At 38.2% G+C, this 16,309-nt stretch overlaps 1 protein-coding gene across 3 annotated transcripts in view; it reads left to right on the top strand.

Annotated features, from left to right (window-relative positions):
* The first annotated feature begins 5,781 nt into the window (after positions 1-5,781).
* Positions 5,782-16,309, top strand: part of MOCS2 (molybdenum cofactor synthesis 2) — a 19,590-nt gene continuing 9,062 nt past the window's right edge. Inside the window, exons 1-8 of one of the 3 annotated variants that reach the window (XM_024122039.3) lie at positions 5,784-5,870; positions 6,472-6,593; positions 7,743-7,887; positions 10,599-10,726; positions 11,280-11,430; positions 12,314-12,437; positions 13,783-13,826; positions 14,331-14,395. In XM_024122039.3, coding sequence (XP_023977807.1) covers positions 7,790-7,887; positions 10,599-10,726; positions 11,280-11,430; positions 12,314-12,437; positions 13,783-13,794 — 513 coding nt within the window. In that variant the 5' untranslated portion in view covers positions 5,784-5,870; positions 6,472-6,593; positions 7,743-7,789 and the 3' untranslated portion in view covers positions 13,795-13,826; positions 14,331-14,395. Of the gene's footprint in view, positions 5,871-6,471; positions 6,594-7,742; positions 7,888-10,598; positions 10,727-11,279; positions 11,431-12,313; positions 12,438-13,782; positions 13,827-14,330; positions 15,246-16,309 lie in introns of those variants that run through there. The other 2 variants (XM_007131072.4, XM_028492902.2) reach the window with 2 other exon arrangements.

Genomic DNA, 16,309 nt, shown 5'->3' with positions numbered 1-16,309 from the left:
AATGTTGATTCTTCCAATCCAGAAACATGGTATATCTCTCCATCTGTTTGTAGCATCTTTAATTTCTGTCATCACTGTCTTATAGTTTTCTGCATACAGGTCTTTTGTCTCCTTAGGTAGGTTTATTCCTAGGTATTTTATTCTTTTTGTTGCAGTGGTAAATGGGAGTGTTTCCTTAATTTCTCTTTCAGATTTTCATCATTAGTGTATAGGAATGCAAGCGATTTCTGTGCATTAATTTTGTATTCTGCTACTTTACCAAATTCATTGATTAGCTCTAGTAGTTTTCTGGTAGCATCTTTAGGATTCTCTATGTATAGTATCATGTCATCTGCAAAGAGTGACCGTTTTACTTCTTCTTTTCTGATTTGGATTCCCTTAATTTCTTTTCCTTCTCTGAATGCTGTGGCTAAAACTTCCAAAACTATGTTGAATAGTAGTGGTGAGAGTGGGCAACCTTGTCTTGTTCCTGATCTTAGTGGAAATGGTTTCAGTTTTTCACCATTGGGAACGATGTTGGCTTTGGGTTTGTCATACAATGGCCTTTTTTATGTCGAGGTAGGTTCCCTCTATGCCTACTTTCTGGAGAGTTTTTGTCATAAATTGGTGTTGAATTTTGTTGAAAGTTTTTTCTGCGTCTATTGAGATTATAGTATGTTTTTTATCCTTCATTTTTTAATATGGTGTATCACATTGATTAATTTGCATATATTGAAGAATCCTTGTATTCCTGGGATAAACCCCACTTGATCATGGTATATGATCCATTTAATGTGCTGTTGGGTTCTGTTTGCTAGTATTTTGTTGAGGATTTTTGCATCTATGTTCATCAGTGATGCTGGCCTGTAGTTTTCTTTTTTTGTGACATCTTTGTCTGGTTTTGGTGTCAGGGTAATGGTGGCCTCAATATATTTTAAAAATCAAGCAACATAGAAATTTACAAGAGGAAGCAAAAGAATTTTTTATATTATCCACAGTTCTACCACCCAGATACCGTAACTGTTGTTTTTTGGTGAATGTTACTCCATCCCTTTTCTTTGGGTGTTAAAGTTATATATATATATAATATATATGTAATGCAATTATACTATATACTATTCTTCTTTTTAAATTTTACTCTAATTTCAGTTTTATTTTTACTTTTAGTTTATTTTATTTACAACAAAATAACTGAAATGAAACTGAAGGAATTAATAATCATCAGATTATTTACTCACAAGACATAGTCACCCCTAAAATACCCTTCTAAACTTAACAAGACTGTGAGAACTATTAGGAGGCTTGAACCAATGTTTTGTTAACTACATGTTCCAATTTGGGGCAGTTTCTATTATTTTTTTTAATATTGTGATGTCACTTACATTTTATTCCATAACCATAATCCCACAATTGTTTTTGTTTTATATTTAAAGGGATTAAAATCTCACCTCCAGTTTTTGTGTTTTTTTACCATTAACTTCCTTATCACTGAGTTTTAAAGTTTGATTACCCTCCTGATTGACTGGATTTTTGCTGAAGGGGATTTTTTAAAAAGAGCTCTTGGTTATTGTATTTTTGAGTTTTTGTGGGTTTAGGAGTGTCAGTTTGCCCTTTGTCAACACCAGCTTGGCTGTATGTAATAATTTGGGTCATGCTTTTGCTCTCAGCCTTTTTAAGATATTGCACACCACCGTCTTCTGGCATCACATGTTTCAGACAAGTCTAAGTTTGTTGACATCATTCCCCTGTTCTTCTATCTGGCTGGGAATAAAATTCTTTATTCTTGATGTTTAGCAACTTTGCCAGAATGTACATTGGTGTTAGTCCTTGTCAATTTCTTCTGCCGTGGGCTACTACTTGATATCTCCAGCCTCATTTCCCACTACTTCCTTGCGGGGGCATGCCCACCTTGCCAACTTTTTGCCCTTCTGTGACCTCATTATGCTGCTTTAATATTCTTCTGGCTTGGCACAGGCTAGTAAAATTCCCTCATCCCTACCCTCCACCCTGCTGTTTCCTGCCACTCTTTCCAGCAGATTTAGCTCAAGCAACTCTCTCCTCCATGAGGACTTCCAGAGCACACTCCTCAGGTGACCGGCCACTCTCCCCTTCCACCCCTATGAAATGTAACATGTACCCCTAGTATTACATTTGGTGCACTGATCTATCATCACTGGTTTATGACTGTCTCACATCCAGGACTGTGAGCTCCAAGGGGAGGGCCGCCTAGTTTATACCCACATAACTATGCAATTTAAAAGAGTTTATGTTGGTAAAATGTTGGAGATTTTAGATCAGGAGTCCCCAACCCCTGGACCATGGACCAGTACTGGTCCTTGGCCTGTTAGGAGCCGGGCCGCACAGCAGGATGTGAGCAGTGGGCGAGATGAGTGAGCGAAGCTTCATCTGTATTTACAGCTGCTCCCCTTCACTCGCATCACTGCCTGAGCTCCGCCTCCTGTCAGATCAGCGGCAGCATTAGATTCTCATAGGAGCGCAAACCCTACTGTGAACTGCGCATGCGAGGGATCTAGGTTGCGTGCTCCTTATGAGAATCTAATCCCTGATGATCTGAGATGCAGCTGAGGTGATGCTCGCGCTGGGAAGCGGCTGCAAATACAGATTATCATCAGCAGAGAGGTTTAACTGCACAGAGACCATAATAAATCAATTGCTTGCAGACTCATAGCGAAACTCTATCAGTGAGTGGCAAGTGACGACAATTAAGCTGCACCTGGTGGCAGGCTTTAAGTCAGAATCCGACACTTATTTTAGTCTGCGCTTGGCCCACCCATTATTTTATTTACCACTTCCATCTGTGCCTCTCTCCGGCACTGCACACTTGTCTCAGTCACAGTTTTGGTAAGCCCACAAGCTAACCCTACCCAAAATGTGTAAAAAACAAACATCACTGGAGAGCTTCTTTGAAAAGGGGGAAAGACCCAATGATGAGACAGCAGAAGACACTAAGACTGCCAACAAAAAGAAAGCTGCGTTTAAAAGAAAATACCAAGTCCTACTTAAATTACAGGTTCATTGCAACAGGTGATTCACATTCTCCAAGCCAGCTTTGTATAATATGTGGCGACCGGCTATCCAACGAAACCGTGAAAACTTCAAAACTGCTTCACCACATGGAGGTCAAGCATCCTGCATTAAAAGACAAGCCTTTGGAGTTTTTCAAAAGAAAAAAACGTGAACACAAAGAACAGAAGCAATTATTGAAGTTCACCACTTCATCAAATGTGTCTGCCCTGAGCGCATCATTCTTAGTGGCTAACCGCATTGCTAAAGCTAAGAAGCCCTTTGCTATTGGTGAAGAGTTGATCCTGCCTGCTGCTAAGGACATTTGTCATGAACTTTTAGGAGAGGCTGCGGTTCAAAAGGTGGCATGTGTTCCTCTTTTGGCTAGCACCATAACTAGACCAATTGATGAAATAGCAGAGGATATTGAGGCACAGTTGTTAGAGAGGATTAATGAGTCACTGTGGTACACGATCCAGGTTGACAAGTCTACCGATGTAGACGACAAGGCAACAATGCTTGTTTTTGTGTGAATATTTTCCAGGAGGCTGTGCGTGAGGATGTGTTATGTGCACTTTTGTTGCCAACACCACAGCTGCAGAACTATTCAAGTCTTTGAATGATTACATATCAGGAAAACTGAATTGGTCATTTTGTGTCTGTATATGCATGAACGGAGCTGCTGCCATGACTTCACAGCCTTCTGGTTTCACTACTCGGGTCAAAGAGGTCGCTTCTGAATGTGAGTCTATGCACTGTGTCATCCATAGAGAAATGCTGGCTAGCCGAAAAATGTCACCTGAACTTAACAACGTTTTGCAGGATGTGATTAAAATTATCAACCACATTAAAGTACATGCCCTTAACTCACGTCTGTTTGTGCAGCTCTGTGAGGAGATGGACACAGAGCACACACGTCTTCTTTTATACACAGAAGTGAGATGGCTTTCTAAAGGTAGATCACTGGCCAGAGTTTCTGAGTTGCAAGAGCTGCTCCAGAGATTTCTTTTAGAAAAACACTCACCCCTGGCAGCACATTTCAGTGACAGATGGGTCGCAAAACTTGCTTACTTTTGTGACACATTCAACCTACTCAACAAACTCAACCTGTCGCTTCAGGGAAGAACAACAACTGTGTTCAAGTCAGCAGATGACGTGGCTGCATTCAAGGCCAAACTGGAATTATGGGGGCGATGAGTGAACATTGGGATTTTTGACATGTTTCAAACATTAGCAGAGATTTTGAGAGACTGAACCAGGGCCTTCTTTCTCCCAGCTGGTGCATGATCACTTTTCTCAGCTTTCAAAAGAGTTTGAGCATTACTTCCCAACCACAAAAGACCCCTGAACTGGGAAGGAATGGATCTGAGACCCATTTGTGAATAAGCCAGGTGAATCAACTTTGTCCGTGGTAGAAGAGGATCAGCTGCTTGAGATCGCAAATGACGGTGCCCTTAAGATTATGTTTGAGACTACCTCAAATCTCCATACGTTCTGGATTAAAATCAAGGCGGAATATCCTGAGATTGCCACAAAAGCACTGAAAAGCCTGCTTGCATTTCCAAAATCCTGTCTTTGTGAAGCAGGGTTTTCCGCAGTGACAGCAACCAAAACGAGATCACGGAGGAGACTGGACATTAGCAACACACTTGGGGTGTCACTGTCTCCCATCACCCCCAGATGGGACCATCTAGTTGCAGGAAAACAAGCTCAGGACTCACACTGATTCTGCATTATGGTGAGCTGTATAATTATTTCATTATATATTACAGTGTAATAATAATAGAAATAAACTGCACAATGAATGCAGTGCACTTGAATCATCCTGAAACCACCGCCCCCCACCTTCCGTGGAAGAATTGTCTTCTACAAAACTGGTCCCTGGTGCCAAAAAGGTTGGGGACCGCTGTTTTAGATGGCGTGTGGACAAATTACTAAGCAGGCAGTAAACAGGAAAAGTGTAAATGTGATACAGTTCGAGTGCTCAGATACGTTGAATGCTTTAAGTCTTTAGGGAACAGTAATCATAAAGCAGAAGGTTGGGGAGATAAAAAGTGTTAAAGAGAACCCTGCAGTTGAGCGGCGGAAACAGTCGAGCTTCTATAACGGAGGTGGCAGGTGTTCAGGAGAGTCCGGGGTCAGCTCTCCCACACTTCAGCCTCTCAGCTGAGGCTAAAGACATGCGTGGCCAGCCCTTTTCCCATTTAGCGACACCTACAGCTCTCGCCCACCACCGCGACCCATCTGCGCGAGTGAACACGAAGCTCTAGGAGCCTGCTGCGCAAACGGAGCCTGCTGCGCAAACGAAGCGGGGAGAACAGCGGGGAGGAGCTAGCTCTGCGCATGCTCCATGTGGGCGGAGGGGGGCCGGCAGGTTGCGCCTGCGCGCTGCGTCAACCAGACGCCTCGCCTTCCGCGCCAGCATACCCGGCTAGGGTTAGCTGGCGGTATGGTTCCGCGGTGCCAGGTAAGAATGGGGAAGCCCTCTGGGCTTGTGTCTGTCCTCGCCCTTTCCCTCCACAGACCCGGTCCTGCTCGGCCAGACCCCGGCGACCGCCACCGCCGCGGTGGGCCCTCCCGACTTCGGAGGCTTTGCTCTGGTCTTCCCAACGAAAGTCAAGTCCATTCCGCGAACTCTTGTTCTGCAGGTGACGGCCTGGAAGACCAGCTGGTTTCTAAAGCACCCGCGATATTTGCCCTTGCTTCTCAGATTGTTCGTTTCTAAGAAGACAAGTTTTCAATATAAAAAGAAATGCCCTTAACTAACAATTCTTTGATGAAATGTGCTCCATCTGTGCATTTGCGAACCCTTGATTATTTGCAGACCTCTGATTATTTCGTAGAGAATGATTTGCTCTCAGTCACAGGTGGGTTATTTTACTTGGTCGGATCGCTTAGATACCAGGCTGTCTGCATAGGTTTGTCCTAGGAAATAGAAGTTTATCCTGTATTTCAGACCCATCTGCTTTTGTAAATATCAGGGTCTGTATGTTGCATAACTTAATCCTGGACAGCTGGGTTCAATGTAATGTAGATTGGAATCAAAGGTCATATGACAACAGCGAAAGACGTGTCTTTCACTTATTTGGTCATTTATTTGTGTAATTCATCTCTTGACTCAGACATTTGTTCACTGCTTAAGTATAAAAGGTGCTATAATTTTATGTCAGTTAAAGGCCAACCTCATGGTTTCTAAGAAGATATTGTTAGGATTTTAGTTGTGGCACACATAACATTTATAAAACTAAAAAGCATCTGGAAATTAGTCTGACTTGTACTTAAAACATAAAAAATTTTCAAAATTTGAACTTGTAGGTGTGCTGAAATTTTTATGGGCACTTTTAATTTTTTCTAATTTATAAAAAGTGTCTTTGATTAAAGTAATACATTTGAAAAACAAACCCCAGCGCGGACAGTCAAAAAAGGACTGTGGGTTGTTATTGTTAAAAACATTTTCTTTCTTTTCAGGTGGAAGTGTTGTATTTTGCAGAAAGTGCTGAAATAACAGGAATTCGTTCAGAGACCATTTCTGTGCCACAAGAAATAAAAGCATTGCAGCTGTGGAATGAGATAGAAACGCGCCATCCTGGGTAGTTAAAAATTTGCAGAATGTATATGATTAACACTTTTTAATATTTAAAAATGTGTGAGTAAATGATAAAAGTAAAAAGTTAACTTAGATTTCCATGTTTAATGTCAAAAGGATCGTTAGTTGTGTTTTTTCTGAAAACATAAGTTCTAGAATTTAAAAATGCAAAATTCCTTAATAAAAGATATTTTACTTAAAAAACAGTGATACTCCCAAAGGGACATGATTATATTTGCTTTTATAATTTACAAAATACTGAAAATGTAGATTCTGCATTTTTGTAACATTAAAGGAAATTGGAACGTATTCTGTTAAAAATGTGTGCTTTAAACTTTTATGTCCTGCCCCTTCTTTAGAGAACTCAAAATAGAAATTTCTAAGATTGAAAGAAAAATGAAAGATAACACACAGCTGCTGCTGAATTTGAGTTTTTACAATATTTGATTTTTTTTCTGGTTCTTGAAAATGTATCATTTTACTGCTGTTGTTTGTACCTCAATGAGTCTTTTTTGGAACAAAATATAAAAGTGGCCTATTTGAACGTGTTCCAGGTATATTAGTAGTGTCACTTAAATTGTGTGAATGTTTAACTTGGAAGTCTTAGTGCTGTGTAAAAGACAGCCCACAATATATGTTCAAGAAGAAAATTATTCCTTCTTGATTTCATATCTTTTTAAGTTCTTAAAATGCCCTGATAATCAATGAAACATAGTGGGGCCTCTTCCTACTTTACCTTTAATGTTACACCTGCTAAGAGGCACCTGGTGTTTTGGAACCTTTCAGGGTATACTTAGTATACTTCTATGCTTAGATGGAAAGCTCCTGGGGAGGGCATGTACTGATTAAGAAATTGTCCTTTTTTTTTTGACCTGGTCTGAATGTTGTCTCCAGTCTAGTGTTTTTTTGTTTGTTTCTTTAATTCCCCAAGACACCCAACATCCAGTAAAGAGTTGTTAGCAGTTTACTGCATTCTTTGTGGTGAATAAGTATGTTCTTCAGTGGATATATCCTTTCTCTGCAAAATATGAGTTTAATTAGCGATTTTGAAGATGAAGCTTCATAAAGTAATATTTATGTAATTTTGATTGCAGCTGAGGAGATTTGGGGTCTAGCGGCATTGATACATCTAATTATACTTTTTTCCCTTCAGATTGGCTGACGTCAGAAATCAGGTGATATTTGCTGTTCGTCAAGAATATGTCGAGCTTGGAGATCAGCTCCTCCTCCTTCAATCAGGAGACGAAATTGCCATTATCCCCCCCATTAGTGGAGGATAGTGCTTTTGAGCCACCTGGGTATGTGAGATAGGTTTTTCTTAGCCAATCTTGTGGAGAAGGATCATACAGCTAATAACTTATATATGGTTTCCTTTAACTGTATACTCTTTGTAAGGCTGTCTGCACCAACTCTTGGTAAAGCAGCAACTCTGTTGGTGCAGATGGACTTACAAATACCTATCATCTCTGCATCAGTTGTGTTGTAAGCAGTTTAATGTCATCTTGATTTGTTCATTCTATTGATTTAACATGGTTTATTGAGATTTTGTGTCGGGCACAGCGCTAGACACTGGAGTTTTAATACTCCTATTTTGTGGGAGGGAGAAGTTAAAAAACTTGTCTAAGATCACATAGCTAATAAGTGGCAGAGCCAACATTTGAACTCAGATTATTATTGGACTCTCTGTGTACTTTTCCACAAATATGCTTATTAATACTGGACAATAGCTCTCCTGGGCACAGAGAAATGTAGAGAAATTGTATAGCTGGAAAATAAAAAGATCACTCTTCCTGAAAAACACTTACCATTTTCAAGGTATAAAAAATAGCTTTATTATTATAGTTATATTGCTAGTGGCTCTAGGACCCATGTCATCTTTCCATCTTTCCAAATAAAGTAAGCCATGTCTGAGTAGGATAATGTGTAAGAACATTTCTGTCTTTTTTTTTTTAATTTAACCCATTATTATTTTTATTATTTATTTTTTTTAACATCTTTATTGGAGTATAATTGCTTTACCATGGTTTGTTAGTTTCTGCTTTATAACAAAGTGAATCAGCTCTACGTATACATATATCTCCATATCTCCTCCCTCTTGCATCTCCCTCACACCCTCCCTTTTTTTAGATTCCATATATATGTCTTAGCATATGGTATTTGTTTTTCTGACTTACTTCCCTCTGTATGACAGACTCTAGGTCCATCTGCCTCACTACAAATAACTCAATTTCGTTTTTTTATGGCTGAGTAATATTCCATTGTATATATGTGCCACATCTTCTTTATCCATTCATCTGTCAATGGGCACTTAGGTTGCTTCCATGTCCTGGCTATTGTAAATAGAGCTGCAGTGAACATTGTGGTACATGACTCTTTTTGAATTATGGTTTTCTAAGGGTATATGCCCAGTAGTGGGATTGCTGGGTTGTATGGTAGCTCTATTTTTAGTTTTTTAAGGCTCCTCCATACTGAAGAACATTTCTTAGTATAGTCTGGAGAGGCAGACAGAATGAGGCTTAATTTGTCAACTGAGAAATAAATAATGTAGAAATTAATAATCATCCCTAATTGAAAACTCTTATAAGTTAGGAATGAAAGAAAACTTTCTTAATTTGACAGTGTTTTTCTCCAAAATCAAATAAATATCATATTGGATGACAAAACTTTGGTTTTATTAAAGAAAAGAACAAGCCAAGGATGCTTATTTATTTTTTTCACCCATTTCTTCCCCACTCTTCTGGAGGGTAGTGCCCCGGAAGTGAAGAATAAATATTATAAAGCCAATTGCCTGGCATGTTGATAGAGATTTGATTTTCTTAGTCCTATTATTTGGAAATAATAGAATTCTCTGTTAGATATGTATCTCAGTTTTATTTGGAAACTGTGGTCATGATATAGAAAAATACTATTTTTTTTTTAGTTTGTAATTTATTCAGAAAACTGGGCTGCCACAGGTGTGTGTTTGTGTGTGATGGTTAGAGCTGTTCTTTGGGAAGACTAGGAAGATACTCAGCAGCATTGTGTATGATTTGAGTGTGTTTGACAGGATTTGCAACATGCAGTTTTAGAATCTATGTTATCATAGAATCAAGTTGTGGGAACTCAGTGTGGTCTGAAGTTCATAGACGATGTTTGGGTTACCTATATCGTATTGCAAGATGAAGTGGAAGAAGCTCAGGTGACATGTACAGGAGGTTGAAGCATCTTGGAATCCAGTAGCATCTGAATGGTTGTTTTTCAGTAGCATGGTCCTCTTATCTTAAACACACCTTCCCCAGCCCCCATGCTCTGTCTCAGAACGCTGTTTGCTTCCATAAGTTATCCCTATTTGTAATTCCTATTTATTGCTTTGTTCCTCCTCTAGCATAAGTGCCCTGAGCGCAGGAGCCAGGTCTTTTGTTCCCTGGTCTGTATCCAGTGTGTGGGCTTAGTCTCTGACCCTTAGTGAGTATGAAATAAACGCTTGATGAATGAAATGAGAAATGCATGGCAAAGGACTTCTACAGCATCTGGTGAATAGGCATGCAGTCAATTTCTTTATTTCCTCAGTTACTTAACTGAGGTTGTGCCTGATTATGAAATGAACCCAGTTCCTGTGGGGTCATCATTCTGCTTGCCCTCCTTTTTTGGGTAAAGAAAAAGGCAGTTCTGGGTGTGGTGCTTGGTAATCCAGTGGTTAGAGGTGATGTATGTGTGGATGCAGGAGATAAGAGTAGCAATTTCAGAGTTTGGAATATGTTGGCAAATGAAATAGATTTCATTTTAAGAGATCATGTTAATGGTAAGTTCCTTTTTATATCATGCTTGATTCGTCAGGGATATTTGTAAAATTACTGAGTTTTGCTCAAATTATATCAAATTATACACTTGCTTATTTTTATTATTCAGATCAAATCATGCCTTCTAACACATCTAATGTAGAAAAAATATATAAATTGAAACATAGCCTATAATTTGGGTGTTTTTACTCTAGTACCAATGTTAAGGTTTGGTAATATTTTATTTCCAGGAAAGATATAAATGAAGTTGAAGAGGAATCGAAAGATATAATAAAATTCACATCTGAGCAACTTTCAGTAGATGAAGTCTCACAGCTGGTGATTTCTCCATTCTGTGGTGCAATATCCCTATTTGTAGGTGAGTTGTAATTTTCATAGCATCTATTGACTATACAAGACAGTAGAAATTAGCAAGTGTTTCTCATGTTCAGTGTTAATAGTAAGAGGATTTTAAGATATGGAGCAGTTAGCCAAGATTACCCATGGTGGTGAGTAGAAATTTTTTTAGTTCTTGTTTTGTTTTAGTAATCTTCAAATTAACCTATGTTAAAGGCAAAAAAAAAAAAAGTAGACTAAAAGTCATTATTAGCAGAGAGAATTCTGATAATCCTGGGAACATAATATTTTCCTTTTAAGGGTCAAATTCTAATTGTTACAAAGGGAATATATACTGGTTTGTCATTTGAATGTTTTCAGTAAACCTGGCTAATCAGTGTCATTTTATTTCCTCATCTTTGTGATGATTATCTTGATTTTCTAATCAAGTTTTTGTGTTTAGAAAATTTCAAAGTAATTTTTAGACAAATTGGTATGCTACTTGTCTATTCAAAAATAATCCTTTTTTATTCTATTAGTGTGCTATTTCTACTGTAGGAAGAAAGCTTATTTTGTAATTTTTTTTTTTATTTTAGGAACTACAAGGAATAACTTCGAAGGGAAAAAAGTCATTAGCTTAGAGTATGAAGCATATCTACCAATGGCAGAAAATGAAGTCAGAAAAATTTGTAGTGACATTAGGCAGAAATGGCCAGTCAAACACGTAGCAGTGTTCCATCGGCTTGGGTATGATTTCCTTTATCAGTTTAAAAATTTAAGTGTAGTCGTTTTCCGCCTTTGTACTAATTCTGTTTCTGGAATCTTTCATTGGCATCCTGTCTTACCCTGAGAGGGAGGTTTGTTTATCATTCTGGCAGACAGTGCCTTTAAGGCTGCTTGTTACGTTGTAATATTTCGAGAATGGCTGATGCTGTAACAAAGTCCAAATGTGCAAGATTCTTTGGCCCTGTGCCCAACAGCCTGTGCTGATGTGTGCTAAAGGCCATGAGACCTTTTCAGACTGTTTTGTAGTCTGTACCCTGTTTATATGACAGTCTGAGATTTTTTTGATGTAAAAGCCTTTTAAGGTCATTAGATTAGTTTGCTGTTTTGTATCACTAAGAAGAGTGGAGTTCCAGGCTTTGAAAAGAACCCAGCAATGGGACTATATCTATCATCTATTAGTTATTACTTTGTTATTGGTAACTATAATTTTATTAATGTTATCAATTCTGTTATTTACTTTTCATTGCTATTTAATACTTGAAATTCTACCTTATATTCATCATGTGATTAGTTTGTATTTCTAGGCATTACCTGGCACTGTGCCTTGTTTGTTTGATCAGATTTTTGTTGAATCAGTGAGGTACTTTTCATCTTGTTGCCCATTCAATAAATTTAGAGGATACATGCTTACAGATTGATTAGTCACAATCTTGGCACCTCCTGCTAAATGCAACTGGGATGAATTACTGTTTTCTAACTAAATGGGATGTTTAGGTAAAACAGAACTGGATATTTAGTTCTAGAAATGCTTCACTGGAATTTTTTTTTTTCTCACATGCCTAGTAGATTTTTTAACATGTAGCTTCAGAGGAGATGATGAATTTTTTCCTTCATTTTGTTAAAGCTTAGTTCCAGTGTCAGAAGCAAGCATTATCATTGCTGTGTCCTCAGCCCATAGGACTGCATCCCTCGAAGCTGTGAGCTATGCCATTGATACTTTAAAAGCCAAGGTGCCCATATGGAAAAAGGTAAGTTAGGAAAATATCTAATTTTGTCTTTGGACATGATTTTTCTCAGGAATTTTTAAAGAACAAGGAAGAAGAGTACATACAGAGTATGTACTTCCCTGACTTTATAGAATCTTGTTTTCTTTATCTAGGAAATAGGATGTTTATGTAATAATCTCCTTTCCAAGGTTTATTAAGCATGAAAAATATGTTCCCCAAAGAATGCGTGGCCTGGAGAAGACCTCAACAAGTGGTAACAGTTAGAATTCCTAGGCTAGAACATTCCAGTGGCTCATATATGAAGTATTATCCCTTATATTAGAATTCCCTTGAGTTAGAGGGTCTTTCCTTTGGAGAGCAGGAATAATGCATGGCTATTTAGTCATTGGCTGAAATAGAGACTTCTCAAGGCAAAAGAACCTTCTTCTAGAACTCCTTCATTTTAGGAAAAGAAAAGTGGGATATTGTCTTCTTGGAGAAAATGCATACTAAGTGGATTTAAAAACCTAAGTAGGAAATTCTAGCTTGTTTTCCGTCCATACATCAAACCCATCAATAAAAGCAAACAAGTCCCTGCTTAAATAGAGCATTCTGAAGATATGAAAAGGCCCAGCTCCCTGATTTCTCCCCTGGTGTAGTAACCTCAACAGTGGGATCACTCTGTATTCTCAGAAATGTGTAATTACACTTAAGAGCCTCAAATTGCCCACAGCATTGTGGCTGATAGCAAAGCTGAGGAATGGATTCACTGCCCAGTAGAGCAGAAGGCCAGAGTGAAGGACCAGTGGTGAGATGAGCAAATTGGACTCTGAACCAGCACCTGTGAAATTTAGTGACCATATTTTCTGGATAAAAACTGAAACCCATTGTTATAAGGGGATACTTAGGGATTAGAGGATAGGATATGTGAAAGGAATCTGTCTTAGTGAAGCTCAGATATCTGGTTGCTTTGCTGTGAACAAGGCTGCCACAATTTTGATAGACCATGAGACCCTGGAGAGAGCAAGGTAGGAAAAGTATTCCAGAATGAATTGTGAGCCTGGCTGGAAGAGATTCTTTGCCTTGGAGCAAAGAATGGACAGCCAGCTGACAAAGTAGATGAGACGGTAGGCCCCCCCAAATAAGGGAGTGGGTAGGAGTTGGGGGTGTACTCTCATTGTGATGCTTCAAGAGCTGGCTGGGCTTTCTATTTACTTCTCTGTCTCTAGAGGGTGGGAGGGTGTACAGGTGTTCAGAGGATAATTGAATTTGGATTTCTACCCCTGCAGAAATAGAATCTGACTAGAGAGTGAGAAGAGAAAGTGATATATTCTTATTCCCCTTCTGTCCAAAAATTATCTGAATTCTAGTCTGGTTCTGGTTTCAGCCCGTGTTTTGAGATCATCTGTGATACAGGCAAGGAATGGGCAGGTGGGTAGGGCACGCACTTACAGGGTGGTTGCCACTAGCACGCAGCTCAGACCTGTTGAGGAACCTTTGTGGTGGTCTCTTAATTTCAAAGCTAATGGAAATATCCCTTCGGCCTTTGGAAACGCATATTGAGAAATGTGGAAGTAGTAGGTGTGTCTGGAAAGAAAAAAATGTTGAAAGACCTTCCATCTTCCCTACATAACCTTGCCCAGGCTGTCTCCTGTCATGATCCCAAATGGAATTAATTGTTTATTCCTTTCTGTGTTTGCCCCTTGTCTTGTTAAGCTTCTTGTCTGTCGTTTCTCCTACTCGACTGAGTCCTTGAGTGTAGGGAGCATGTTTATTCGTTTGTTTGCTCTCAATGCCTTATGCAAATGGCCATTGGATTTTTAAAAGAGGAGCAGATATAAATAGTTGTGGTATTCATTTGCCTGATTTATTCAGATATATTTGCATTTATTAAAATGCTCTCCTTTAAATTCTTATTATGGTTCTGCTTTTTAGGAAATATATGAAGAGTCATCATCATCTTGGAAAAGAAACAAAGAATGCTTTTGGGCAACCGATGATTAAACCACTTAGGTTTTTAGAGTCTTAAAATTTAAACTTGGTAAATTCTTATCTTTGATCATGTTTTGATTTTTCTTCTCCAGAAGATAGTTTACTGAACATAAACTCTTACGTTACACCAGTGGAACAAGAGAGAAAAAAAAGCAAAATAAACGAGTGTTTAGGATGAGGGCTTATTTGGGAACTAGAGATAGAGGAAAGAAAGGCTTTAGGGAAAAAAATGGAAGAATAATTTAAATGTAAGGGAAGATGCCTGTGGTAGACATATTATTCTATGACTAAGCTCTAACTGTAACTTGACTCACATTGAGGTGTGGCCCCCTCCTCAGTGACTGTCTCAGATGCTGCCCCCAACCCCCTACTCCTATGCCCAGTGATATCATTGGTGTCGGATGTGTTTTGGGAATGTAGGCGGAATTGGAAGGTGTAAAAAGTCCTTATTGGTTACTCTTGGTATGATATTTTTCGAATTTATATATTTTAAAATAAGCTAAATAAACATGATTTTAAAAGTTTAAAAGCAATATTATCCTGTTTTTAAAAATTCAGTGATAATACCTAAGATATTTCATCATATGAAGCTTTCTGGTGTTTCAGAATCAGTAATCTTACCATAATACTTACTATATTTTATTAGTTATTAGTATTGTATCAATATATAAATTAGCATAAAATTGTTGTAAAACAAGGCAAACTAGCAACAAGGGTGCTTTGTGTTATAACGTTAGTTATAAAATTGTACCCACAACCAATTAAAAAGGGAAATTATATGATTATTTGGTAAGGTATTTTCAGATAGTTTTTTTAGCTTAAGCAACATTATCATTAATAAAGTTATGTTTTCTGCAAAATCTTTATGCTAAATAATGGTCCAGTTTTTGCTTGGTCGACCTATATACTATCTTGGTAGATCTTAGTATGTAAATTCCATATAGTTTTTTTTTTAATTGAAGTATTGTTGACTTATAATATTCTGTTTTATGTGTACAGTATAGTGATTTGGGGGGTTTTGCATATTATATTCCATTATAGGTTATTACAAGATTTTGGTATAATTCCCTATGCTGTACAGTAAATCCTTGTTGCTTATCTGTTTTATGTATAGTAATTTGTATCTTTAATCCCATACTCGTAATTTGTCCTTCCCCTTCATTCTCTCCCCTTTGGTAAACATAAGTTTGTTTTCTATGTCTGTGAGTGTTTCTGTTTTGTATATAGATTCATTTGTGTTATTTTTTTAGATTCCACATATAAGTGATGTCATATAGCATTTGTCTTTCTCTGTCTGACTTATTTCACTAAGCATAAGATTCCATAAATCCATCCATGTTGCTGCAAATGGTGATTTTGTTTTGTGTGTGTGGTGAGTAATATTCCATTGTATGTGTATGTGTGTATATGTCACATCTTCCTAAGCCAGTCATCTGTTGGGTTGCTTCCTTGTCTTGGCTATTATATAATAAAGAGTGCTGCTGTGAACATTGTGGTGCGTGTATCTTTTCGAATTAGAGTTTTCATGTTTTCTGGATGTATACCCAGGAGTGGAATTGCTCAATCATGTGGTAGTTCTATTTTTAGTTTTTTAAGCAACCTCCATACTGTTTTCCATAGTGGCTGCACCAGTTTGCATTACCACCAACAGTGTTCAAGCATTTCTTTTTCTCCACATCCTCTCCAGTATTTATTATTTGTAGACTGTTCGATGAAAGCCATTCTGACTGTGATAACTCAGTGAGGTGATACCTCATTGTGGTTTTGATTTGCATTTCTTTAATAATTAGTGGTGTTTCATGTGCTTGTTAGTCATCTGTATGTCTTCTTTGGAAAAATGTCTATTTGGGTCTTCTGCCCAATTTTTTTTTTTTTTTTTTTTTTTGTGGTACGCGGGCCTCCCTCTGCTGCGGCCTCTCCCG

The sequence above is a fragment of the Physeter macrocephalus genome, chromosome 8 (assembly GCF_002837175.3).
Source record: "Physeter macrocephalus isolate SW-GA chromosome 8, ASM283717v5, whole genome shotgun sequence".
Taxonomy (NCBI): domain Eukaryota; kingdom Metazoa; phylum Chordata; class Mammalia; order Artiodactyla; family Physeteridae; genus Physeter; species Physeter macrocephalus.
Note: the sequence above shows the minus strand (reverse complement) of the source record. Positions and strands in the feature narration are given on the sequence as shown.